General features: G+C 35.3%; 8 protein-coding genes and 1 pseudogene across 20 annotated transcripts; 3 read left to right on the plus strand and 6 right to left on the minus strand.

The window, feature by feature from the left end:
- Positions 1-1,438: 1,438 nt before the first annotated feature.
- On the plus strand, positions 1,439-2,537 carry AT3G11600 (E3 ubiquitin-protein ligase). The gene has a single exon (NM_111993.3). The coding sequence runs from the start codon at positions 1,571-1,573 to the stop codon at positions 1,922-1,924; it is 354 nt and encodes a 117-aa protein (NP_566393.1). The 5' UTR covers positions 1,439-1,570; the 3' UTR covers positions 1,925-2,537.
- Positions 2,538-3,552: 1,015 nt separating this feature from the next.
- AT3G11620 (alpha/beta-Hydrolases superfamily protein) lies at positions 3,553-6,441 on the minus strand. 9 transcript variants are annotated; one of them, NM_180229.4, is made up of 13 exons: positions 6,141-6,441; positions 5,898-6,008; positions 5,735-5,808; positions 5,582-5,653; positions 5,430-5,458; positions 5,269-5,319; positions 5,112-5,162; positions 4,923-4,982; positions 4,743-4,825; positions 4,504-4,651; positions 4,294-4,344; positions 4,019-4,123; positions 3,553-3,928 (listed from the first exon to the last, which is right to left on the minus strand). In NM_180229.4, exons 2-13 carry the CDS (start codon positions 5,966-5,968, stop codon positions 3,785-3,787), a joined length of 939 nt encoding a protein of 312 aa, NP_850560.1. In that variant the 5' UTR covers positions 5,969-6,008; positions 6,141-6,441; the 3' UTR covers positions 3,553-3,784. The 9 variants fall into 9 exon arrangements, with proteins under 9 accessions (NP_850560.1, NP_001327052.1, NP_001327054.1 ...); NM_001337945.1 differs by having other exon boundaries at positions 5,898-6,017; positions 6,141-6,329; NM_001337942.1 differs by having other exon boundaries at positions 3,553-4,123.
- On the plus strand, positions 6,270-8,393 carry AT3G11630 (Thioredoxin superfamily protein). The gene is made up of 7 exons (NM_111995.3): positions 6,270-6,629; positions 7,013-7,087; positions 7,249-7,330; positions 7,426-7,505; positions 7,630-7,755; positions 7,850-7,963; positions 8,055-8,393. Exons 1-7 carry the CDS (start codon positions 6,423-6,425, stop codon positions 8,169-8,171), a joined length of 801 nt encoding a protein of 266 aa, NP_187769.1. The 5' UTR covers positions 6,270-6,422; the 3' UTR covers positions 8,172-8,393.
- Positions 8,394-8,515: 122 nt separating this feature from the next.
- On the plus strand, positions 8,516-9,496 carry AT3G11640 (uncharacterized protein). 2 transcript variants are annotated; one of them, NM_001337947.1, is made up of 2 exons: positions 8,604-8,866; positions 8,951-9,432. In NM_001337947.1, exons 1-2 carry the CDS (start codon positions 8,735-8,737, stop codon positions 9,293-9,295), a joined length of 477 nt encoding a protein of 158 aa, NP_001326756.1. In that variant the 5' UTR covers positions 8,604-8,734; the 3' UTR covers positions 9,296-9,432. The 2 variants fall into 2 exon arrangements, with proteins under 2 accessions (NP_187770.1, NP_001326756.1); NM_111996.3 differs by having other exon boundaries at positions 8,516-9,496.
- Positions 9,497-10,186: 690 nt separating this feature from the next.
- Positions 10,187-11,513, minus strand: NHL2 (NDR1/HIN1-like 2). The gene has a single exon (NM_111997.3). The coding sequence runs from the start codon at positions 11,218-11,220 to the stop codon at positions 10,498-10,500; it is 723 nt and encodes a 240-aa protein (NP_566395.1). The 5' UTR covers positions 11,221-11,513; the 3' UTR covers positions 10,187-10,497.
- A 1,315-nt stretch (positions 11,514-12,828) lies between these two features.
- NHL1 (NDR1/HIN1-like 1) lies at positions 12,829-14,177 on the minus strand. Its single transcript, NM_111998.3, has one exon. It carries the CDS (start codon positions 13,892-13,894, stop codon positions 13,265-13,267), a length of 630 nt encoding a protein of 209 aa, NP_566396.1. The 5' UTR covers positions 13,895-14,177; the 3' UTR covers positions 12,829-13,264.
- A 922-nt stretch (positions 14,178-15,099) lies between these two features.
- Positions 15,100-19,105, minus strand: DGD1 (UDP-Glycosyltransferase superfamily protein). Of its 2 annotated transcripts, NM_111999.4 has the most exons (7): positions 18,034-19,105; positions 17,806-17,838; positions 17,604-17,691; positions 16,735-17,216; positions 16,368-16,634; positions 15,917-16,266; positions 15,100-15,834 (listed from the first exon to the last, which is right to left on the minus strand). In NM_111999.4, exons 1-7 carry the CDS (start codon positions 18,727-18,729, stop codon positions 15,324-15,326), a joined length of 2,427 nt encoding a protein of 808 aa, NP_187773.1. In that variant the 5' UTR covers positions 18,730-19,105; the 3' UTR covers positions 15,100-15,323. The 2 variants fall into 2 exon arrangements, with proteins under 2 accessions (NP_187773.1, NP_850561.1); NM_180230.1 differs by lacking the exon at positions 15,100-15,834 and having other exon boundaries at positions 15,840-16,266; positions 18,034-18,780.
- Positions 19,106-19,525: 420 nt separating this feature from the next.
- Positions 19,526-19,881, minus strand: AT3G11673 (annotated as a pseudogene). Its single transcript has 2 exons — positions 19,741-19,881; positions 19,526-19,546 (listed from the first exon to the last, which is right to left on the minus strand).
- Positions 19,882-21,006: 1,125 nt separating this feature from the next.
- Positions 21,007-23,639, minus strand: AT3G11680 (aluminum activated malate transporter family protein; the record flags this gene model as incomplete). 2 transcript variants are annotated; one of them, NM_001337948.1, is made up of 5 exons in its annotated part: positions 21,007-21,759; positions 22,335-22,478; positions 22,570-22,676; positions 22,774-23,187; positions 23,293-23,639. In NM_001337948.1, the coding sequence occupies 5 exons, from the start codon at positions 23,567-23,569 to the stop codon at positions 21,229-21,231; spliced, it is 1,473 nt and encodes a 490-aa protein (NP_001327288.1). The 2 variants fall into 2 exon arrangements, with proteins under 2 accessions (NP_001327288.1, NP_187774.1); NM_112000.1 differs by having other exon boundaries at positions 21,229-21,759; positions 23,293-23,563.
- Positions 23,640-25,629: the final 1,990 nt, after the last annotated feature.

The raw sequence follows: 25,629 nt of genomic DNA on the forward strand, positions 1-25,629 counted from the left end.
AGTCAACTAAACTGAATCATTAGATGATATGCATTTAATTTAATTAGCCGTATTTATTATAATCCACGCGTCTATCATGTTCAGATACGGTCAAATTTAATCTTTAAATGTAAAAGTATAGTTCATGACCACCAATTAAGCAATGTATCAAACTATATAATTGTGTAAATATTTTTTTTACAAAAACAAAAAGACAAGAAATATTAAAGCTAATTTATTTTCTGTTTTGTCGACAAAAATAACTGTAATTTAACTTTGGTTCTCTTTATTTTAACATTTTAATTCCATGTATTTCTACAGGTATTGTTACATAAGATACCAAATCCGAACATTGGTTTTCATTCATACTTATCTCTTAACATTAATTGTAAATCCAGCCAAGCATGGTCATAGTTTCAATTAAATGAAATTAATTGTAAGGTTGTCAGCTTTTATTATACTAGTAGTTCGGAAGATATTACCTCTTCCGTGTTATTATTATCTTTATTATCTATTGTTTTTAATAGGAAAATTTATAAATTTGTGTTTACCAATTTCTTCTTACAAAAAATAAAATAAAAAATCATTAAATAACTTCACATGGGAAATTAACTCACACTGCAATATTAATAGCTTGCTTTTGGTGTGAAGCTACGTGATATTGCAGTCACAACAATTAACTTTGACGTAGCCATTCTTTTAGTATCTTGTAAGTTTCTTTAGAAGATTTTGTAATCCTGTGATTAACATTAATATATATACATTTAATTCTTTTCCTGCTTCGATTAAGACACCTTTTACATATACGTATATCTGTTCTCTTTAATACATTTAAAATACTATTCTGTATTTTTTTCAGAAAACATATTTTACAAACATACACTGATACACATAATCTTTACACTTATACATAAACGTACACAAAGAGGTGTATATATAACCTAGCTACCAAAAAATAACAACAAAATGGAATAACAGTTAAAGCATTTACTAATATAACCAATTGAAGAAAGCTGAGATTACTTGAGACTGTACTAAAAAGTATGATTAGAATGAATGATTTACGTCTACAAATCTAGCACGTATATTGCTCGACTAGTTCCGTGTCAATGAAGATTGTCTAGAACAATTAAAGACGTTTTCTTTTCTTTTCTTCTTTTGTCAACAGACTAACAGAGCAATTAAAGACTTAAAAGTACTGTTACTTTCAGTTAAAATTTGTCGAGGATATTAAAAATAATTTCTCGGACTTGAGATTTTTTTTCTTTTTTACCATATGGTTTGCTTTCATTCGAATTTTATTATTTGAATCTTAGTAGTATTTGCGATGTTCAAAAGTAAAAAGTTACTATAATTGTTCGCAGTTAAAGACTAGCTAGTCTCTCTAGCTATTATCGTTGGAGTATTATTTATATATTTTCACCTATCATAATTAAATTAGGCCTTAATGAATATATCTCTCTCTCTCCCTCTAACCAACTTTATGTTTGTTTTATAAAATGGCATAAGCATAACCAACAAGAAGACGACTTTCTCAATAAAACCAAAACCTCTTTCTCAATCCCACATAGAGAGAAAGAGAGAGAGAGAGATGAGTCGGAGGAACAAGAACGGCCCTAAGCTCGAGCTGAGGCTGAATCTTTCGCCGCCTCCTTCTCAAGCCAGCCAGATGAGTCTTGTTCGATCACCAAACCGATCCAACACGACTTCACCAAGCTCATGCGTTTCATCTGAAACTAACCAGGAGGAGAACGAGACAATAACCTCAATGGTTCTTGTGGGTTGCCCTCGTTGCCTTATGTACGTTATGCTTTCTGATGATGACCCTAAATGTCCTAAATGCAAAAGCACCGTTCTTCTTGATTTCCTCCAAGAAAACGCTTTTGCCGCTACAACCGCTACCGCTGCCAATACCAGACGCAAGAAGAAGACCTGGTGGAACTGAATTTATTAATGATCCAACCGCGTTTTTTTTGTTGTTGTATGTAATCGAGGGATCTCAAAAGTCAAACCGAAATCTAAACTAATCCAACCGTATTTTTCTGGTTTCTCCTTTTATTTATCTCTTTAGTTGTTTTGTCTTTAGAGTAGTGCTAATCACGCTCCACTTTTAGACCAGACTCGAAGTGTAGCGCGACTAGCACTAACTTTGCTTAAAATGGAAGAATGATTATTTTTGTTATAACTGGTGATGCTTAGTATGACGAAACATGTGTTGTTGTTTTTTTTACATATTTACTTTTTGTTTTTACTATGAAGTTATTACAGTTCAGCCTTTCCGGTGAATTTTCCGGTAACCATCTTACCCCAAACAAGTTTCTTTCACTAGAAAATCTTAATCAGTGACTCCTCATGCAAGTGGAGATGTTTCTCATCCTCGGTTTCTCGAACATATCTAAGAGTTTTTCGGATTATGTAAGACTCGTAAGAGAATTGTAGAAGAGTAATAAAAATTGGCACTTTTTTTTTTCTCAACCTTTGTTCCTTGGAGATGTGATAGAGCAACTTCCTCTGTTTCTTGATTACTTTGTTTTCATTTCCTAAGCAATCACAAAGGCTTATAGTGTATTAAAAGTGAAAAAAGTAAACGAAAAGTTAGGTTAAGTTACAAATGGTTAGAGATAAACGCCAAGAGGTGATAATCAAATAATCTTAATATCTAGCAAGAAATGTTGTAAAGTGTTTTGGTTGTCCCAGGAGCAAAGGAATAATTTTGGACTAGGATCCAGATTAAATTTTTAGTCTCTGTGGTCCTACTAAATAGAAGTCTTTGAGTTTGCAGTTGATTACTCAAATGGTTTGGGTACCAATATTTGACTCCCCATCATAACTCAGACCTAAACCCCTGTTTGAATGTTTTTTTTTGGTTATTGTCCTTGGGGAACCAAATTTATAGATTTTTCTATTTTGTTGCGCAATGATGATTTACCCTTCACAAATAATACCAAAAACTAGTTCCTGATCACTAACAATATTTTTGTTTCCTGAAAATTGCATTATTAGTCAATGACAGTAAAAAAATTGGAGTTGTTTGTGTGGCAAAGAAAAAAAGAACACTGAAAAATATAAATGATAAATTCAGAAAATCTATTTTTTTTTTTTGAGAATGCTATTGCTAGGGGTGAAAGTTGGTTAAAATTGAAGAGGAGGTAGTTCAGATAGGTTTCAATATACTATTTAAAAGTAATGTTTTCATTTAAATCAAATATAAATGCAATAGTAATTGAGGCAGTTGAGAATTATGAGCGTTACGTAAAATGATAAATACGAATTTAATTCCACCTTCAATAATTTATTTATTTTTGTCAAAAATAAACAAAGAAAATGGTACTACAATTTACCTTTCTTGTTGAGTTATATCTTCTTCTTTTCTTTATTATTATCTTCTTTATCATTCACTAAATGTCACCTTTCTGTTGCAACCTTCATATTTAAGCAAAAATCTCATTCTTCAAAGCCTCATTTTCTGTTTATTAAGAGTCACTATCCATTATATAGTTCTTTTTCTTCCCGGGAAAAATCTAGAAATTTCGGTTTATAGTTTACGTAAATGGGACCAAGAATTAAAATCTTACTAATCGCGATTTATTGGATTTTATATACGAATTCATACAACTTTTGTGGTTGCAAGATGATTTGCGATTGACCAACTTGCACTCTCCTAAAATTTCTTTGTAACTAGATAACCAAACATTTTTTACATAAACCATCTCTCTGACAATTACTATTAAACTAATCTGTTTAAAACAAACATTTTGATGGTTGACACTTATTTTGTTGGAAGGAAGAGACAGGGGAATGTACTTTACTGGAGCTGTGAAAACCGGTTCTTGATTAGAGTGGCTACGTGCTGCGCAACCCATGCCGAGCCAGCCACCGTGCAGCAGAATCCGTGCGTGTGACCTTCCCTCTCGATAGATAAGGAAGTATGCGGAGCTTGCTTTGAAATCTGGACAATGGAGAGATTCTATGAGAGACCTTCCTTCTATCGTTAGGATAATGCATTTTGATTAAGCGAGAAGAAGGGAAACCAAGTAACCTCTTCAAAGAGTTGCAGTGGACCCCAATGATCATCAATGCCAAATAAAAATGCAAGCTTGCTCTGGTTTTCTCTCATGAAATCCCAATCTGGCTCTGCTGCAAGCTTATATGCCAAAAATGAAACAGTGGATCGTCACCTAGAATGCTTTAGTTGGAGATCAACTATAGGGCAAGCTTGGTCATGTTGTAGAGCTTTCAAGTAAACACTTTGCATACTTTGAATTCAAAATGAGACTCTAAACTCTATACAACACATTGTTGAAAGAAGAGTACCTCTCTAAACTCTGACTTTGCCATGAAGAGAACATTGCGCATGGTGTGATACTGCAAGCATCAGATGAAGTTAAGTCGTCTGAATAGTTAGTAGGGAATAAGAACTTAAAGTATCAAGAAAAGAAGATGTAATGGCCATCTTCAAGTCTTTATACAACTAGGTTCAAGTGTAAAACCCAAGAAAATCAGTGAATATGAGATAATCAATACCTGCCTCAAGTGAGTGCAGGTAGCTTGAACAGCAGTATCAGACCATGAAGCTCCAATGGATTTAGATACAAGCAGCCGTGCAGCTGACATAGGTAAAAGTCTCAGCGATGCAATCAGAAAACTTGCTGTAGCCGACAGAACAGAAGACCTGCACAACATGATAACGATTTCACAACATTCTAAATAAAGACTGATTGGTTCTTTCCTATCGAGGATTCGTATTGAGAACAAAAGCTCACGCTGCAAGTTTGCCAATTAATGATTGCTTTGTTGATTGTTGGTTCAAAGTCAAAAATGGATATAGGCCAATGCAATATACCACCTGCAAAGCATTCCAGAGAATAATATAAGAAAAATCACATAGCACTGAAAGAAATTGTGATGGAGAAAGTACTACTCTTAGAGGAAGCCATCTATACCTTGTCCGAGAATTTCTTCAATAACTCAAGGGATATATAAGACCCAATAGAATGCCCAACCTACCAAGATCAATTAAGCTTAGAGTTGTAAATTTTCATGAAAATCTGGAAATCCATCCAACTAATGGACATATATATTTTGGTCATAAGAAGCAATATGTCAATGGCTTATACACATGACAGTCTTACCAATATTATTGGAACTTTCACACTCTCCAACTCCTGTCTGATAAAATCAATCTGTATGATAACTAACAGATTAAGATCTTAACTTCACAGGATGAACAATACAAGAACCTAAAGGCTTTCAAATCCAAGAGCAATGAAGAAAAATGATTTTTATTACCTTATGATCAATTTGTTCTTGAAATGAAAATAGCCTCCCAGACTCCCAGTCCTAAAAGTGAAAATAATCAAGTATCATGAAAGCCTATCAAACTAAGATATTATATGAAGAGAACCATCAAAGTTTACACACAGTAAAACCTGAAACCAAAGTTAACGTACCTTGCTCGTGTGAGATATTTGCCCAATAGCTACACAAATAAAACAAACCACTCCACCATTAGAGATCAGAAGAACAAACTCAAACTCAGAAATAAACAGCTTCCATCTTAAGGACTCAAAGAAATCAAACTCGAAAAGTAGAGCAGCCATACCAATTACAGAAGCATTTCCACCAAGAAACTCGTATAAAGATTCCAAAAAGTCCTTGTAAAATGACACAACTCCTGAAAAATTACAAGCCAATGTATGAAGCACACTAGTATATACACGTGCATGCATAAGAGTCTTGAGCATAATAATGAAACCTGGATTTCCCGGAATAAACAATACATGGAATGTGGGATTCTCAGCTTGAATTTCCATCATCTCCGTCATCGAACTTTGATCACAAATACAAAAAACAAAACAAAAAGTGTAACTATAGTCAAAGAAATTAGAAAATTTCGTAAAAGATTAATGTAACAATACCCAGAAACTCTGCACAATCTGGATTTAACATGTCTTTTAGTTTCATTCATCAATTTGTTTTGAGTCTCCATGTCTCCGGTCACGCGATTCAACTTATATCTTCTCTCAGAACTGTCAACACTTGAAAGGAGAAGATCGAGAGAATTAATGAGACAACAGAGAAACCACTAAAAATCAAAACTTTGCAAAATAAGTGAAGAAGCCTTTTAAAGTAAACCAAGTGAAGAGAGCACAACAATGCACCTGAAACAACAGGAGTAGATTAGATACTTTGGAGAACTGAACCACCGATCGGAGGAAGAAAGTAACGGAGAGACGGAGTTACCCAAGGTAGAAGAAGAAGACGCATATTTGCAGCAATAGTAATACGACCTCGTTTTGAGTAACGCGACGTCGTTTTATGAGTTTGGGTGTCGTCAGGCTTATCTCCACCTCATACTTCCACTACAAAGAGAGGTGATTGACAGATAGATAAGAGTGTTTGGTAGCTCAGACTCAGAGAGTCACAAAGTGTGTGTAGCAGCAATGGCGTCTGTTGCTTCTTCAACTACTCTCATCTCTTCTCCCTCTTCTAGGGTTTTTCCAGCAAAGTCTTCACTTTCCTCTCCATCTGTTTCTTTCCTTCGAACCCTTTCTTCTCCTTCCGCATCTGCTTCTCTCCGCTCCGGATTTGCTCGACGCTCTTCCCTCAGCTCCACTTCTCGTCGGAGCTTTGCTGTCAAAGCCCAGGCCGTAAGTTTATCTAAATGTCGATACTTTTCTTATTCGATGTCATTGAAATCTGAATTCATTAGCCTGTTATAGATTTCACTCTCTTCCTACTTGTTAGCCCTATAGGTTTTGGGGAAATAGTTAACGATTTATAGGTTATGCGACCGTGTTTCTGCAGATTACTCGAAAAGTTCAGAAATTTGAGTGACATTTTCGTTTAGGGTTGTTAATTTCTCTGGTGAAGTGAAATTGAGTGACATATGAGCTATACTCATTGACTGATTAGTATGTTCGGATGAGGTCTATGTAGTTTTGGTATAGTACCATGGTTATCTGATTGTCAATTTGACTGATCTTTCTCCTTAGATTTGATGTGTTAACGAGTTTTAATTTGGTGATTATAGGATGATCTTCCACTGGTTGGAAACAAGGCGCCTGATTTTGAGGCAGAGGCTGTGTTTGATCAAGAGTTCATCAAGGTACTTACAGCAGTTATCAATCACAGTTGCTGCTTCTAGTTAATCTGAGATTAAGTTTAGTTTTGAAGCTGAATGAGTAGTCTTTAGTGTTTTTTATTTAGTGAGTATATGTCTTATTGTGATTGGAAACTAATTGGTAACTGATGAATGTATGGTTTCAGGTTAAGCTCTCTGATTACATTGGAAAGAAGTATGTGATTCTCTTTTTCTACCCATTGGACTTTACTTTCGTCTGCCCAACAGGTTAGCATTGCTCGAGAAGTATATCAAAATTGAATATCCAAGGTTCCCTCATCCTTGAGTCCTAATCTTTCTCATTTTTTCCTTATGTCTTTTAGAGATTACTGCCTTCAGTGACCGGCATTCAGAATTTGAGAAGTTGAACACCGAAGTATTAGGTGTTTCTGTCGATAGTGTGGTAAGTATCACTATACATTTACTATGTTCTCATTTTACTCAGTTCCTCATCCTTGGTTGACATCACCATGTTCTTATCTGTTTGCAAATTTTTGATTCATTCTTATTTCTGTGTGTCCTCGTAGTTCTCTCACCTTGCATGGGTCCAAACAGACAGGAAATCTGGAGGGCTTGGTGATCTGAACTATCCCCTTATTTCAGATGTCACTAAATCAATCTCAAAGTCGTTCGGAGTGCTCATCCATGATCAGGTAATTGTTAGCCTTTAAATCTTGGCTACCTTCCTTTAAACTTTCGAAGTGTTTGGGATAAATGAAAACAAGAACTTTGTTTGTGTAAGAACAGGGAATAGCACTGAGAGGACTTTTCATAATCGACAAGGAAGGAGTGATCCAACATTCCACCATCAACAATCTTGGTATTGGCCGAAGCGTTGATGAGACAATGAGAACCCTCCAGGTAAAGATACAAATAAATACACACAACTCCAAAAACCGCTCTTTCCTTTCACTCGATTTCCGGTATGCTTAATACGTTTTCAATGTTGCAGGCATTACAGTACATCCAGGAAAACCCGGATGAAGTCTGCCCAGCAGGATGGAAGCCGGGTGAGAAGTCAATGAAACCCGACCCAAAACTCAGCAAAGAGTACTTCTCAGCTATTTAGAAACTCTACTATGATAGCAAAAAGGTACAATCTTTGTTATATGTGAGCAGAGTTTTTTTTCTTGTACGCTAAAACAATCCTTTGTTTGATTCTCACTTTGTCCCCAAAATTATAATAAAAAACTTTTTCCGTTAATGGAAGTCTTATTGTGTTACGCCTACAAATTCATATTCAGTTGATCACTTACCTAAGCATGTACACTGTACATATTAATGGTAAAAATCAAGACCATTTTGTGATCTTCTTTGATAGCACAGAGAAGCCATTGTTCTACCATATACGCTAGTCATATTAAAGGACCTGTAAAAAAACCAAAGGACAGAAATTATAAAACTATCATTTCTCTTTCTTTAATGCATCTATATGATAATTATGATCCTTAAAAAGCTGATGCTACCTGTAAAAAAGTTGCTCATGTGTCCCCCTGCCAACAAATTCCAACATCATTAATCATCATCAACCCAACCTCCTCCGTCAACTGATGACCGGTAAACGCCGGTCAACTCTCCTGCTTTAACTACACTACGTCCCGGTCATTATTTTTTCACACTCTCTCTCAAACGATGCATGCCCTCACCAACTCCGGCGCCGTACTTCTCGCCGTGTTACTCTTCTTTCTGCTCATCCTTTTCGCCGAGCTCTCTTACATCTTTTGTTGCCGCACCGGATCTTTACCGTCTCCGGCAAGTAAAGAGGTTCTTTTCCAATTCTTGATGTGTTGCAAGAAGAATCACCACCACTCTCGTATTGAGCCATGCACCGGTATTGTTTCTGTACAGATGGAGGAGGATGTTGTTGCTGCGGCGGTGCCTGAGGAGGAATTCGCGGCGGCGGACAAGTGGCGGGTGTCGAGGCTTCTCTTCACAATTGAAGAAGAGGATTTGGAACTGGAAGATGATGATGATGATGTGATCTCTGCGGAGGTAGATAATGGCTTCGAAGTCCAAGTTGATATTCCGGTGGAGTATTCCGGCGATCCAACTCCGTTCTTGACGCCGTGCAACTCACCTCCTTACTTTACTCCTTCGCCATCTCCTGGTCGGGATATGGATGACGTCATTGATGTATATGAAGTCAGCAGCAGAAACTGTTGTTTCAATTTCCAAGGCTCTCAGATGTGTTAACATTTTTTGCATAATTCCAATGGTTTAACAGATTAGGTGGAACATTTTCGTAATTATTTACAGGTTTTGTCGGAATTATTTGTTCTTGTTTTTGGTTTATATAACTTTGTCGTCATTTTTTCCCCGGCAATTTGAATATTCATCAACACAACTTGGTTCAACGCGTATATATGTTTGGTTCTACGTACATTAGAATAGGACGTAATGTGTTAAAGTCGTGGAGATGACGACGCTATGAAGTATGGAATGGTTCATTGAAACTTTTGTTTGGTTATGTTTTATTTTGTTGTTACCTAAACTAAATGAACCAAATTATTTTGGTTCCCTTGACTTTGATTTCCGTTTAGTTTCAAGTGTGATTAAATTACTAAATGTTTAGGTATTTTTGGGTCTTGTAATTTTATGAGATACATAGTTGGTCTTAGAGACCAAAAAAAAAAATGCACCTTTCAAGAAAAATTTCCAAGAAGACAGCATCATACTACAATACTGAATTGACTGCACATATAAAAATTGACTCGACAGAGAATTAAAGGACATGAGTCAGGCCTCATGGCAAGTAAAAAAAAAAGAAGACCTATTTTTAAAGAATTGAGAAAAAAAAAGTTTACCAAAAGTGAAAGACAGATAATGTTTTTAGCTAGAGTTGTAAGTTTTAAGTTTTGGTAATATCTCAGGATGAGCAACCAGATATAAACCACAAGAACCGAAAAAAAAAAACATATCATCTATACATTGACACTATTTAGATGAATGTCTGCAAATGAAATTGAATCAGCAAACTTGCGTTCATTTAAACTCATATTAAGAACTTGGAAAAAAATCTATTGTTTGGCAATACTAACTTTTGTTTTCTGAACTTTGGCTTTTCTTTTTTCGAAAACGTTGCTAAAAAGCCAAAGAAAAAGGCTTACAAAAGTAAAGATGTTTTATGCCGTTTGGATTAGCTTTTAGTGCGATACACACAAAAAGCAATTTGTTATCCAAATTCTATCCCGCGTTTGAAGTGTATACTTTAGTCATTGGTCTTAGTTCTAATTGACAATTGAGTAAGTGCATTTCGATTGGTTTTCATAGGAAAAATAGAGTAAGAACAAATAAATCAACATAATCCATATCAAGCGAAGAAACAAAATCTAATGTAGATAAATAGAAGAAAAAAAACATGAAAAGAAAAAAGAATTCATAAAACTTGGAGTTTACTAAGATAAGTCAAAGTCACACTGCACCGGTTGAAACTTAAACCCTCCTGTAGAATTAGAGGAACCAAGAGGAATCTTAAGATCATCACACTTAATCTTTGGTTTAAGCTTCCACGACTTTATAAACCAAAACTTAAACCTAACACTTAGCCTCAATTTCGCATTAATCCGATAAATCCCAGATTTCTCATCATCTTTTAGATCTGTTCTCGCTCCGTCGCCGAGCACCACCAGATTCTGTCCTTCAATTTTGGTTAAAATCACCGTCGTATTCTTATGCCCTTGATAAAACGACGAAACGTTCGCAGATCCGAATCTCTGATCTCCGTAATAGCCACTAACCGAGAACTCATCGTAGTAGACTCCGACTCGTTGATTAGGGTTACGGATTGTGAAATTGAGATCGAGACTGTAATGGAGGTTGTTGTTTGGATCGAAGCTGAATCGGTTCAGATTAGCGTCGGCGACGTAGAATTTGACGGCGTTTGGACGGAAGATGAGCCAGAGGATAAGAGCGGCGACTCCGAGGATTACGGCTACAGCTATGAGGATGTTGCAGATCAGGCTTAAGATGCAGCAACCGCAGCAACGTAGACAGCTTCCGAGGCAGCTGAAGCAACAGCATCCGAATCCAGGTGAGTTATAGCTGCGGTGAGCCTTAGGCGGTGGTGGAATTGATGGTCCGTAGTACGCGCCGTTTAGGTATGGTTGTTTGGACCCCATGTTGTTCGACGAATTGCCTCAGAGAGAAATTCAAAACAGAGGTTTCAGAATTCGAATTTGTTTAGCCTAAGAATAAAAATGGCTCAGTGAAGAAGAATAAGAAGATTATATAGATAGAGAAAGAGATAAATTCTGCTTTTAATGAAACGCGTTTTATTTTTAATTAAGGAAACGAATTCAAAACGACGCGAATATTTGATTTTGTTGGTCTGATTTGGTTAATGAATGAAGGATTTGGTCAAGGAAAATTAATTGTGACCATTATTTGCTATTTTGTTGTTGTTATTGATAGATAACCAAGATCGGTTATACTTAACCAACGGTTTAATTTTTTGAAAAAGAAGTGCCGTTACGTTTTGAATGTGGTCAGAGCTTTTTCAGCAATCGAGAAGCATTTCAAATGTAAAGGTTTAATAATTAAACGTCTAGCCACTATTGTTACTAAAAAGAAACAATTTATTTAGTGTGCAGCTCCATAAAACTAGGTTTAAGTAGGCGTTATTTTCAAGTTTGTTTCTCAATGCTAAGGAAGAAAGTAGGAATATGTAAAATGTGATGAGTGATATCCCAAATTGTAGAAGGCTTATCCCAAATTCGGCCCAACATAAAATAGTGTAGCCCGTTAGTAGACGAACATAAAGACGCTACTAAAACCCTAGTTTCATGGAACTACACTAAATATAGTCATGAACACATAAACTCAAAATGTCTAAGATAGAGATCATAATTATTAACATTTTTAAAACACTTAATTTGTTTGAATGAAGAATTATATTACAAATAGTTGATCAGTATTATTTTGAGATAGATCCACTGCATATGTAATCAATATTGATTCATTCCAAATATGCATGCACTGATGCACGCACTATTGATCAATGATCAACTATCTAAAGTTTCCGTTGTTGTAAATTATTTTTAAGTTAGGTAGCAAAGGCCATTTTTCAGAAAATTATGTGAGTTTGGCTGAGCATTACTCGGACGTTCTAGTGCCTTTGTGTGAACAGCACACACAGCACGTTCATAACCACTTTATTTTTATTGAAAATCAAAGGAAATCCAAAGTTAGGTTTCTCAACTTTATTTGAGATAGAAGTATGGAACGTTGCTTATATACTACTATATATCATGTGACTGATATCCAAAGTCTTATTGGTGACTGACTTTTTTCGTCTAACGTTTCTTATATTATTTTCATTCCCAACTTAGATAATAAGTTTTAAAGGACCATATTCCCCTTTAATTTCTTTGGTCAATTTCATGGACCACATTATAAGTTAAATGAATGGAAATGCAGATAAACGAGAAATAAGTCTCTAGACCGGATTCTGATTTTCACAATTCAAGATCCAAGAATATTCACGGTAATCCAAGAATATCCACGATAATATCCACGATAATATCCACGGATTCTAAATTCTTGTAAGTAACGTTATGTATTAACTTTATTTCAATGTAGCAAAACTCTAGGAGAATGGGCTTTTAAAGTGCACGAAAAACATTTTTTTAAGCCAGACACCAACAAATAGAACTTATCTATAAATCCATAGATGTGACTAAAAATAATCCAATCCACAAAATTTATCTTTTTGAAATGTCTTATTTGTTGTAGAATAGTCTCTATATAAAATGCATCTCTCTATTTAATTTAATAAAAAGATGGAGACAAATGGACAATGACACCATCACACAACGTCCACAAAACATTAACGAGCCTAATCTATTCAACTAAAAATTAATCTCCATCGCCATCAAACTTTACCATATACATAAGAAAAAGTCATCAAAAGTCGATTTGACAGGATCAGAAGATGCATCAAAATCAGCAAAAAAAATACTTCGAAAAAATCATCACAACTTATAATAGAATTTAGAATTCAACTATAATAAAAAAAAAGTATACATATTGAAATTCTTAAAATTCGTTACAACATCACGAATCTGTAATATTTGCTATTCGTATAAGCAAAATGTACAATTCACATCACTAAGACAGATTACTTAACGAAGACGTTTAGTTACCTTATTTTTCTTCGTCGCCGTTTCACACACTAACACTACAACTAGTGGTAAACGTATACTTAACGGCGTTGTCTCCGACGATAACTCCGTTAGCTTTGTTACCGAAGTTTATATATGCTGGACACTTCACATGAAGATGATACTTCCCGGTGATAAAAGTCCCAACCTTCCACCTCACTCTACCATCAGCACGAATGATCAACAAAACGACACCGTTATCTTTATCGGTGTCAAGACTAACGCCGTTAAAAGGAGCGATGGGAACGGAGGTTCCGTAAACAAACGGCGACCAGATGTCGACATCTTTGTGTCCCTGATACGTGGGAGGGATTGATGTTGGGAAAGTGATTTGTTGGCTCCGGTAAGTAGCGTAGACGTCAAGCCGGTCGTAGTAAATGCCGATTTTGTTGTTAGGGTTCCGGGAAGAGAGAGTGATTTGGAAGTTGGAGGTGAGGAGGTTCGGTGGATTGCCGGAGACGTTGAAGGCGTAGACGGTGGCGTCTTGGAGGATGAAGCGTGGCTTTGATGGTTGGAGAATTGCCCAAATGAGGAGGATTGTTAGGAAGATGATGAAGAGGACGAAGATTATTGACCAAAATATTCGCCTTATTAGTTTCCGGCGAGAGTGGCCGTGGTTTTCACAGTCTTTCATGGTGGTTGTTTTTTTTCTTTCTCCGACGGTGAGTGGTGGTGGTGGGGAGAAGGTGGAGAAGTTGTTAAGAGATTTTTTGTTTTAGTGATGGCTCTAAATAATGGGCTAATTATATGTAGGATTTATAGGAGTGTGATAGGGAAATAAAGGTATTCTCATATTATAAACTATAATAATTCTCCCTAATATTAAAGGTATTCTTTAAAAAAAAAAATTGTAATCAAAACAAAGACCCTTTTAAAGAAACAAGTATTCTACATTTTTATTTTCCATTTAATCACAACAATATATTTTTAAAAATCATGCTAACCTTCTTACATAAAATTTATGTTGTGATATATTTATTGTTAACTGTCATTTTGTATTCTCTATAATTCATTTTGTTTTTTTCCTACATTTATATAAATGTTGAAAATTTATGAATGCGTGATTGATGTGGTCGGTGCAAGTGTTCTTTAGAAAGGTGACTTTATGTGTGGTCGAAGAATTTTTCATCGGCTCCCCTCCAACCATAATAAGCAATTCAACTAGCTAGTTATAATTTCACTTTCAGCTTCACGATATATAAAAAATTCATTATCAGTAGATTCTCTAGTGTGAAATCAAACTACATATATAGTAACTTGCTTGTTTCAAACAGTAATTTGTGTTTGTTAAATTTGATTTTTCCATGATCATGGAACTCGGATTTGTACCATCCCTCAAAATAAAAAGTTCAGAAATTTGGAGCTGTCACATGGGTAAATGAGTTTTCACTACAAATTATTAGTCCATTTGTGATACGAATTTATAGACCAATCTAACTTTTTATTTATTTAATGATCATATATTGCGTATACATGTGTGGATTAATAATTTGATAGAGATTGAAAGAAAGTTCAATTTATCCACGTAATTTCCAATACAGAAAAAGAGGACGTAAGTGACCTAACACTAGTTGCCAAAGCAGAAACCACCACTTTTTCCATCATTTTCCTTGTCGTGTTACGTTGATTAACTACTCTAAATATTCTGTAATTTTGGAGAGAAAGTATTAGACGGGGCACTAATTTCTCTATCGGTATCGGTCGACATATATTTGGTCTAGTCGTGATTAAAGTAGTTTTCGAAATTTTAGACAATAGCGATATTAATAGGGAGGGTTCTTTTCATCTTTGGCGTAAAAAAAGGGGAATAGCTTGAATTCGTGAAACAAAAGAACAAAATCACGAAAACGGCCTTCATAGTTCATATTTTTGCCAATATAGTTATTTTATATATCATCAAATACGCTTCGTATTGATATTTTACAAAAAGACATCTAATAATAATCTACCCTTTCTATTAACAAACAAACGACCTACAACAACTGTAAAAGTAAAAAAGGATAACAATAACGTAGTGGTTTAATAAGTCACAAGCAATAACTGGGTGGCCTATGGGGAAATATCTACCAGCCGAAGATTGGCTTGTGAACGTGAGGTGGTACGAGATTCAGATCCTTGCAATGTTGATTATCATAGTCTTTTGTTCTTGGTGTTGCTCCAGTGCATAGTCTCAAGAAATCGTTCCCTGTTAGAACATAGTGTGAGAATGCCAATCCTCCATCGACCACCTCGTTAAAGCTCGGAACCGATCTTGATTTTCGCATCTTCCTTCCTCCCTCTCCATTGTTTAAGATCTTATCGAGATCTGAATACTCCATGAACCTCTGTGTTGCTGCTTCCCAAGAGAGATTGTACATTTGTTCAGGAGTGAGAGGTAGTGGCTCTTTCGTCATTGCTTCTTGCACTTTGGACACAAAGTCTTCGGATGTTTTGTAAGTTAAGCAGTTCGGGAATGATCTAAAGAATTCGTTTGAAGGGTGATCTGCACACACCACAAACTTCCCCATGGCTAGTGCTTCTGCGGTTGCTGTGCATAGAACATCGCTGATGCTGGGGTTTATGAACACTTTGTACCTTCATCAAGATGTGGGAAAGACAATCAAAGAGCGAAACCTTAACAAGTTTTTAAAAGCAAAGCACATTTTTCAGAACTTACTTGTGAAGAGCATCGTCAGCGTGGTCCCTTCCTTTGAGGAAATTGAGATTCAAGTCATGTTTCTTTGCTGCACGTTGGACCTCGACTGCATCTTCACCGTTCCCATATACATCTAGATTGAAGCTCCCAAGTTCGCTTTTGTGTTTAGCCATCAGATCTATTAGTTCTCTGTATCCTTTAGCCCACACCATTTTTCCTAAGAAGTATGCACCTTTTGAGAAAGCTTGTTCACCACGGGATCTCTCTTCAGCAATTTTCTCCCCAATCATAAGGAACTTGGGATTGACACCATGGACATTGCATACAACAGACTTTGGTAAATCTTGTGTTGCCGCAGAGAGGCGAAGAACCTTTCATGAGTAGAAAATATGTATTAGCTCGTGTACTATTTATTAGTAAAGAGGATTCAAGCAACAGAACAAGGCTTGAAGAAATAGAGTAGATGATTCACCTTGTCACAATACGCTCGTGTGACCCAATTGTTTACATGGTTCACAAAAAATGCTTGAAGAGCTCCATTCTTCTCCCTCTTGATGTACTCTAAGTAGTTTGTGTGGACAATTCCAACAACATGGTTGAATTTATCAGTCCAACGCTTGCCGTGATAATACCAGTTGAGATGTTCAGGTTCTTCAAGTATAGCAATGTCAGCATCTTTTGACGATATAAATTGAGAAGTGTCACCAGCAGGAAATATGCTGCGCCTTTCTTTTGAAAACTATAAGAAACCAGAAAGCTCAGTTACTCTATAGAAATAATTGAAAAACATATTGGCAGCCATAGAAATAAAAAAATAGAATCCAAAATGATCAACATACCTTTCCTGGGTAAAAGGAGATTTTAAAATCAGCCTTGAAACCAATCCTTTCCTCCAACCATTTACGTATATAACTCTCTTGTTCTTCAGGTGAGCTGAAGGTGAGATTGTTTGGATACACTAGTTCTTGATCAGATTCGCAGAGCCAAGGAACCACGAGAGTAACACTCTGTTTTGCAGCTTTTGCCAAATACGCCGCTCTGAATAGCGGATTTACAGCTGTTCCGGTCATCCAAGGAAGACTAGCTGTTGTAACAATTGCCACATGCCTTTTGTTTTCCGGTGTCTCAGGCTTCACAAAATCAGTCCAAAACCCACCATCATAATGGTGTCCTGTGCTTTGAAGAACACTGGCTATCCTCATATCCAAATCAACTCCATGGTTATCATTTTCAATTAAATCGGATGCTTGTGCAGATGGCAGACGCCAAAGTTGTTGGCTCTTGCATTTGCAAAGGCTTTCTACTATTCGGTCACATGTATCTGAAAGAAAATTCAGCAGAACAGAATCAGGAACTTTGTATGTAAACACTGAAACTATAAGATAATGTACAAGAAAGGGTGTTTAAAACCAATAACCTACACATCTAGAAATTTTTATGTCTACGGCAGATGTCATTTGATTGATCTGTCTCATACAGAATCTAGACTTACACATATTTGATATCCAGGATTAGTGTGATAATGCAGAACATCAAATCTCACCATCTAAACTTCTGGTGAAGCAAGCAACCCACTTAACAAAGACACTCTAATATCAGAGAGAAGATTCAAACTTTTGACGGAAAAACCACCTATGGTAGAGAAACAACTCAATACATACAACAGACAAAATAATTAACCATCATGAAGAGAAAAATGCAATCTTACCCTTTCTAACACCAATCTGATCAAGAAAAGGTTCAGATTGTCTAACCAAACATGCCAACAGTTCAGGTACATCCAACGGAGGGACATCCTGCACCAAAGTAAAAGGAGGCCAAGTTAAACTCCCAATCCAACACTGAACTCGACCTAAAAATATATAAAGTAACAAGAAAAACTGATAGAGCTCCAACTTCCAAATACCAACCTTAGCCTCATCAGTTTCTTTGTAAATTGATTTCTGCAAATAAAACAAAAGAAAAAAGCACCATTAGAAAAGTTGCCAAACACCATAAGAAACTCAATCAATCATTCCAAGAACAGTAACTATCAAGTCAGCATACGAAAATGTCGTGGCTATTGAAAGAGAAGCCACTTCTACAGTAAGATAGAAGAAACTTTTGAAATAGGTTCCCAAAAAGTTGGAGAAACTTACAAAGCTGGTTTTGAGCTTCTCAACAAATTCACTGTTCTTGAATCCACTCAATATTTCTAACGAGCTTCGTTTCTCAAACTCTTTAAATCTACTCTTCAAAGACCTAATCGGTTCCCAATCACCGAAATAAGCTTCTCCATCTCTCTCAGCCTCCGCGAAAAACTCCGTAAACCTAACCCTATCACTATTACGCCGTCTCCTCAATCTACTCATCTCCAAAACTCCCTGACGCTCATCCAATTCCATCTCAGACACAATCGCCTTCTTAATCGCCGATAGATCCATTCCAAGCTTCGCTCTCGCAGGTCCCCATCTCTCCATAACCTTGCGACTAATCTCCGGCGCCGAATAAACCCTACGAAACTCCGAAATCTTCGGCTGAAGCTTCTTCATGATACCAATTTCATTTGAGAAAGACGACGCCGATGGTGAACCAACGGGAAACGCAGACCTCGCCGAGTTATTGAGGAAATTCTCGATCTCTCTATCGAACGTTGATGCTAGATTCTTAACAGAGTTAGCTCTGTCTCGCATCAGCTGCAAATCCGCATCTGCTGAATCCCATACCTCTCTCCATCCTTTCGACAAAAACGATAACGCGTTTGTTGAGGATAACGTCATTGAAAGAGACGAAGAAGAAGATGTTCCGGTCGTCATTGACGTAGATGACGGAGGAATTAGAGTTTCCTTTACCATGACTTAGGGTTTATCGTTTCGTCACGACGATTTCGTGAGAGTGCTGCTAATAAGGTTTTCTCTATCTGTTGAGAGAATTTGGGAAGAAGAAGAAGAGAAATTGACGGCTGAGATTAATTTGGATTGTTTTATTTTTTTAATTCTCTTTCTGATTATTCTGGAAGATTAACACGTGGAAAATAAACAAGTCGGACGGACGATAGGCGCTCTTTACTGAAGCCTTGTCCCGTGAGACCGTGTCCAACGTGGCATGGGTTCCACATCATTGATTACGTGGCGTGTTGTGAGTGGTTGACGAGATTATCCGATTGTGTCGGATTTAACTTAGGAATATGCTGGAATCGAAGAATCTGGTCCTACGGGGCATGGTATTGACAATGACATTTAACAAAAAAAAACATTGGAAAGTGATATCAGTGGACGTAATTAGACCGTAACGAGTTCCATTAACGGATCAAAATAGAGGCCGACTTAACCAAAACAACCAACGGACGCCACGCGAGACCTTGTGAAATTGTTAGAAATTTAGCAAATTTTGATACCATTATACAATAGTAGAACCTTTGTCTTCACCATCTTGACCATATATATATCATACAAAATATCACGGTCGACATGAACTCTTGCTCAAGAGTTTCTAGTGATTTGCCTTTGATCGCTCTCGTTAAAGCTTTTTATCAAAGAATACCAAATAAAAATAAAAATTAACAAGCTCAACTTACGATAAATTAACAAATTAAATTGAATCCAAATGGTAAGCTTGAGAAACGTCCCTGTATATGAAATTGAATCCAAATCATGGCTCTAGATATTCGAGCTGACAGAGAAATTCATTAGATAATGAATAAGCTCAAGATCACGCACGTGTCTAGCCAATATTCATCTTTCATGATCTTCAGGTTTGTATCCACTTATCCCCAATCCTGAGATGCATTGTTTCTAGAACTGGAGCCTTGCTTAGCAGCAGCAAATCGTTTACAAAAGCTGAACCTATCTCATGCAATGGAGTACCACATAGTCAAGCCTTGGAACCAGTTTCCACACCGAAAGCCACCGTTTTGACAAAAGACTCGTGGCTACAACATCTTTTGTGCTAACCAATGACAGTATCTTCATGAGCAAGTCATCACTCAGGTCACAAATACTACTCATATTAAACTTCAAATCTCATCTGCTCGCTCTAAATCAGCCTCACTGATAACAGAATTTATTTTCAATTCAGCCGAACTAGAAGAATTCATTAATAATTAAACAAAATCCTAACGAATCTTAAAAAGAAAAAAAAAACAGAGACTTTTAACGGTGGTAACAAAAGAGAAAAAAAAGTAAGAAAGAGCCCTAACTAATTCAAGGTTCACTATCAAGTTCAAATTCGACGACAAAGTAGTCAAAAGTGTTGATGTTATAAGAGCTTACGATGAACAATATGGGGGAGATGAAGAGGTACATAAATTATTTGTGTTTGTAGATTTTAGCTTATATAAGTCTTAAGCGCTTTATGTCTCTCTATGGGTGTCATATGACCCTTATACTCCTTAACTACCTTTGCCACTAGCCTTTCACCTTCAAAAAAGGCGCCAACGCAATTATGTTTGTACAGTAAAACCTCGATAATTTCATAAATTTAATAAATTAATAAATTCTTCTGATATCGAGTTGAGACTAGTGTAAATCGATAAAAAAATAGTATAAATCGATCAAATAATAAGATAATAACTTTTTCAAAATCCTATGTAAATATATGATCTCATGTCATAAATTAATAATTATATAAACTTATCAATATATATATATATATAACTTAAATATTTTTACTACATCGAAATATGACTCTAGTGTTATTTGTTTTTGGTAAATTTGTATTAATTTTTTGTAGAGTTTATTTCTAATATCTTTAGTACAAAAAAAGATTGTATTGTTTACTAAACTTAATACTTGATTTTCTACTTGTAATTAGTTTTAAAAAAGATATAGATTATAAAAAGAAAAGAACATCTTAAATTTCAGGTACCTTAGCTGATTCTTTTGAAAAACATTATTTTTATAAGAGAATGATCATTATTCTAACTTACGTTTGTTGTTAGGAGAGAGTGTCTGAGCATTTTGGAGTGCCAACTTACAGACTACGATTTTACAATTCCAAACCTCCATCTTGTCTCGTTTTGCCCAAAAGACTATATGATAAAGGTAATATTTTGGACCTTGTAACACATAATAGATGTTGAATATTAAAGCCTCCAATTAATAAACTTTGAATTTGTTTTTTATATCTAAGGACAATCTTAACTTAAGCATGTATTTATCCTATCATATCACTAGATTCACTACACATAACACATGACATCTAATGTTATAAGTAGGAAATCAACTACATTATTATCAATGGTTGATTATAATTCTATTAATTGGCAATAACTAAGTAGAATGCGGATATCTCTTATATACTAAATAATGTTCTCTTGAAAGAGTGTGTAATTGTTTCGCAATGAACAAAAATATTCACACAATATCTACTCTAGTCTTCTCTGCTCCCAAAACGTTCTTCGCGGTGGCCGTCGGTAGATATCCTTCATCATGGACAGTGATAAGAACATGACATGAGCTATTGTCTTCTTTCTCGTTGTCGCCATCTAGAACCGGCTTTACACATCCCCTGTGGAGTAATTGATGTTGTCCTATCTCCGCTGATAGTTTTGAATCCAAAGTCTCTTTGAAATGTGCAAGACCAGAGAATTCTTCCACAGCCTCGTAGATCTTCTCGACGCAATTCACGACCTCGATCAGGATTGATGCCATTGTGACTCCGGGAATGATCTCCAAAAGATCTTTATATGTCTCTGGATAAGAAGATTTGAGTGCAATCTTTAAGTTTTTAATGGCCTTTTTGGAGTTGTCAATGTGTGCGTTCACACAAGCACTATCGTTCCTCATTGTTTTAATAGATTTGGCTATGGCTTTTAGGGCTTCACCAACTTCTCTGCTCATAGTCGTGATTGGCTCTTGAATCTTACTTTCGAATTCTTGTGGTGCCTGCTTAAGTAGCAAGTAAAAAAAAAAAAAGAATTGATTGGGTCAAACAATTAGTAATTTTTATCTTTTTGCTTAACCCTTTATTATTTGTTAATACTCTGTCCTTCAATTAAAGATTAGTTTTCTAGAATTTTCACATAATTAAAATGTTTAATTACATATGGACCATTTTCATACTAAAACTTTTCCACAACTATGAAATATACAATTTAATAAACCTAAACATTCTCTATCAAATTTTTCAAAAAATTACAATTTATCAACATCAAGTAATATAGATTCATGATAGGATTATAAAAATTAGTCTCCATATATCAAACAAAATAAAAACGTAATTAAAAGGTCAATCTTCATGGAATGGATGAAGTATGTAATTTCTTATCTAGGGCCATTTTCGTCATTCAGGGGGTTGACATTTTATACACAATGTTTGATATGAGAAGTAATAAACTTATGATAAAAAGTTATTTATGAATGGTAAAGGCACACGAAATAACAAAAAAAAATCAAATATACACACGTCAAGTAACAATACTTATTCCCTCGAAATGGCGATTTAGTTGATTCACACGAACCTTATCGTTTGAAAGAACGTAGCCATTGAGGATTTCTAAATGGACGGCACATTGGCGAACGAGTCCTGCAATTTTCAAGTACTTTTTCCACGGGTGCCGTAACCTGAAACGTCCATGCCCTGGTTCCCATCTTGCAAGATTCGCCTGCAAGAAATCAGTAATTAATTAGTATATATATGAACGTTAAATGATCAGTACTATATATTATTCGTTCAAAACATATACATATACATACCAAACTATCTTCAGTGCTTTTTGATGTTAGAATGCTTTTGTATTCTCGAACACACGAGCTTGTCTCCTTTGAAATCTTCTCCGGTTGAAAATATTCACCCTCGAATCCTTTTATAAAAAGCGTGTATGCATGCATAAGAAATAGATCTATGGTATATATATTCTTTGAAGAAGGTAATTCAAAATGTTGGATATATTTAGTCACCTTCTAGGTACTTAGCAAGTTTGTTAATGTTGTTAGCAATCATCTTGTGAAGATCTTCGCCAGCCCATACAGGACAAATGAAAATCGACACAAGGATGCAGATCGTGCCACCGATAAGAATAGTCGATAGTCTTTGATATGCCATAATCAATATTTCATCTGTACGGTAACCCGAAATCGCAACGAAACTAAATGTGAGTATGAATATCAGAGCACCATAGTCATATCTCTGTTTAATCCGTGGGAAAAACCGCGAAAATGTTGCAGCTGCGCCTAGTGAGAACACTAAGATCCCAAGAACTATGGGCTCTCCTTGATGCCCAAAGAAACGAGCAAGGTGTACTGCCCCAACCCCTAAGGCTCCTGCTATTAATGTTGCAAACCCTCTGTTTAAACCTTTGGAAAGTGTTCCACCTACACAAAAATGGTTATTAGATAGTGTTTTTTAATCAGAATCTTTAATTAATACTACATCCTGTTTTTTCAAGGTAATAAATTAGTACGGTTTGATAGACTTACCAACAGTGAATTCGAAGACCACGACTACGGTAAGTATCGCCCACATACCCGTGACCCCAAAGCTGATGTAGAGTGGTCGCACATAGTACAACAATGACACTAATGTGAGAGCAACCCCCACTTTCATGGAGTGGATGATCCGTCTTGGATCATCTTTCGCAAACTTTTGCACATTCTTTACGCGTTTGGTGACATCGTCTTTGAGCTTGCTAGGGAAATCCTGAAGCCTTTGAAAGAACCCTGCTTTCTTCTCTTGAGCATTCAAATCCATTTCCATATGAGAATCTCAAAGAAAATGTTAAAGCTAGTGAAATTGGCTTATATTCGTAAAACCTTTGGGATGTGTGGTGCTTATGTGGGATAGTTTTGGGCTATATTTATAGGTAGAAAAAGCTTAGTTTGTGAAGAGACAGATTTTTCATTGCTGACTAAGCTAGCAGCTCAACCAATATTTTATGGATTTGATTTTGCTTTTTAAGTGATGGTGATTTTTCTTAGTTAGATCTTATTAATTGATGGATGGCTTTTCATCTAGCTAGCTAGGTAGAATATAGATGTACATGTTGTTATAACGTACGACAAATATAAGACTAATAATTATTTTATATATATTTATTTTATTTACAACACACGGTAATATTCAGGAAAAATGAAGAAAGTGATATGTAGAAAATGAAAAGTTGAAGAAAAATAAAACAAAAGGACCAAGTTGATCGAACCCACTAGAACTCAGCAGAGAAGCTATATATCTAAATCAGAGGTTGAGAATGTTTGCCTATAACTTTACAGCAGTTAATGTTTGTATGATAAAAAGAAAATATTCAGACAACTTTATGTAACAAAATAAATCAATGTGTATTATGATGATTAGATAATGATAATTATATAAATAAATAAAGATAATGTGTTAATGTTATTCATGTGGCTGATAAGTGAATAAAATTGTTATAGCAAGAACTTCTGAACTTGTATATTATTGTTTTGACTTTTGAGCTTTCTTCTCTACCTAACCCATTTTTTCTTCAAACCTTTGTAAATTTTAATATTTTTTAAAAATAAATTTAACATTTAAAAAAAACTTGTAAATTTAATTTAAAATATTTTCATATTAAATTTCTTTAAGAACAAAAAAACGATTAGTTCTACGGTTCACAGTGAACTATTCAAAAATAAAATATTTTTGACTTCTTTATTTATTTATTTCATGAAACTGATACACATGATTTCTGTATCTAAACCGTACGTTTAAAAAAAAAAAAAAAGACTAAAGTTTTTTTTTTTTTTTTTTTTTTTGACAAAAAAAGACTAAAGTTATATATGCTTATATATGCTTATGGGTTTTTTTCTTAAAGGATCTGAACTTATATATGCTATGATCATGATATCTGTAAATTTGAGAAATGGTAGCCATGGAAAGAGGTGTAAGAATTCGAAGATTGATTAGATGATGATTCAATCTCTAGAAAACCACTGATTTATAATATTAAAAGGTGTAAGATGAATTTAAGTGCAAGATCTATTTATAAACAATGGTCATTTCGTCCATTCTTTTATGTTTCTACTTTAGAATTTGTAAAAAAAACACACCACTTATTTTTTTCATTTTGTTGGCACCAAATCTAAGCATTATTCCCAAAGCATAATTCCAAGAATATAACATGAATGTATGATCGAGATTTCATTCTGAGTTCTGCACCAATCCGTACATCGTATATCATATTCTTGTTTTTTTTTCATTTTCACATCTTTAAACATGACAAGATAACTTATCACTACAAAGGAACAATTTTGTGTCACACTAGATTTAATAATGATATACTCTCTGTTTTTCAAAAAGTTTTAGATTGATTCTTGTATAACCTGTGTACATTACTTGCTAATCCATAGCAAATAACTACTTAAGATATTCTATTATATCGACAATGATTCGTTAGAACACAAAATAACTACTCGAATAAAAAAATATTTGTGATTATTAGTGTTCCCTCTGATATGTCTGCATCACTGCATGCTTATGACCAGCTGCTGCAACCTCTCGAGTCTCGACCACCCCTTATCGTTACCGAGTCGCTAATTCTTATGTACCAAATCTGAAAACTTTAGAATTGTAATAGTAATAAGAAACCAAAACAATTAGAATTGAATTTAAAAATCTATTACCAAAACAAGTAAATATTTCGATGTCTTTAGGTGATACATCAATATGAGTTAATTGTTTTGTCCAAATGTTAAAACGTTAGTGATTGGAGATTTCTTGTTGAAGTTGTATATCGATTGATCACATTAGGATTTACAAGTTTTGCACTGAAATCTTGTTGATTAACTTTCTTCACTATA

The sequence above is a fragment of the Arabidopsis thaliana genome, chromosome 3 (assembly GCF_000001735.4).
Source record: "Arabidopsis thaliana chromosome 3, partial sequence".
NCBI lineage: Eukaryota > Viridiplantae > Streptophyta > Magnoliopsida > Brassicales > Brassicaceae > Arabidopsis > Arabidopsis thaliana.

What these genes read in the sequence shown, in the direction of transcription:
- AT3G11630 (NM_111995.3), top strand. Translation starts at nt 6,423, where the DNA reads ATGGCGTCTGTTGCTTCTTCAACTACTCTCATCTCTTCTCCCTCTTCT. An exon ending in TACTTTCGTCTGCCCAACAG is followed by an intron (nt 7,331 to 7,425) that starts GTTAGCATTGCT and finishes TATGTCTTTTAG; the next exon opens with AGATTACTGCCTTCAGTGAC. An exon ending in GTGTTTCTGTCGATAGTGTG is followed by an intron (nt 7,506 to 7,629) that starts GTAAGTATCACT and finishes GTGTCCTCGTAG; the next exon opens with TTCTCTCACCTTGCATGGGT.
- NHL1 (NM_111998.3), bottom strand. Translation starts at nt 13,894, where the DNA reads ATGAAAGACTGTGAAAACCACGGCCACTCTCGCCGGAAACTAATAAGG.
- AT3G11620 (NM_180229.4), bottom strand. Translation starts at nt 5,968, where the DNA reads ATGGAGACTCAAAACAAATTGATGAATGAAACTAAAAGACATGTTAAA. An exon ending in TTAATTGGCAAACTTGCAGC is followed by an intron (nt 4,652 to 4,742) that starts GTGAGCTTTTGT and finishes CATGTTGTGCAG; the next exon opens with GTCTTCTGTTCTGTCGGCTA. An exon ending in CACTGCAACTCTTTGAAGAG is followed by an intron (nt 3,929 to 4,018) that starts GTTACTTGGTTT and finishes TCCATTGTCCAG; the next exon opens with ATTTCAAAGCAAGCTCCGCA.
- AT3G11600 (NM_111993.3), top strand. Translation starts at nt 1,571, where the DNA reads ATGAGTCGGAGGAACAAGAACGGCCCTAAGCTCGAGCTGAGGCTGAAT.
- AT3G11640 (NM_111996.3), top strand. Translation starts at nt 8,735, where the DNA reads ATGCATGCCCTCACCAACTCCGGCGCCGTACTTCTCGCCGTGTTACTC.
- NHL2 (NM_111997.3), bottom strand. Translation starts at nt 11,220, where the DNA reads ATGGGGTCCAAACAACCATACCTAAACGGCGCGTACTACGGACCATCA.
- DGD1 (NM_111999.4), bottom strand. Translation starts at nt 18,729, where the DNA reads ATGGTAAAGGAAACTCTAATTCCTCCGTCATCTACGTCAATGACGACC. An exon ending in AAGAAACTGATGAGGCTAAG is followed by an intron (nt 17,692 to 17,805) that starts GTTGGTATTTGG and finishes ACTTTGGTGCAG; the next exon opens with GATGTCCCTCCGTTGGATGT. An exon ending in GCTGACGATGCTCTTCACAA is followed by an intron (nt 15,835 to 15,916) that starts GTAAGTTCTGAA and finishes ATCTTGATGAAG; the next exon opens with GTACAAAGTGTTCATAAACC.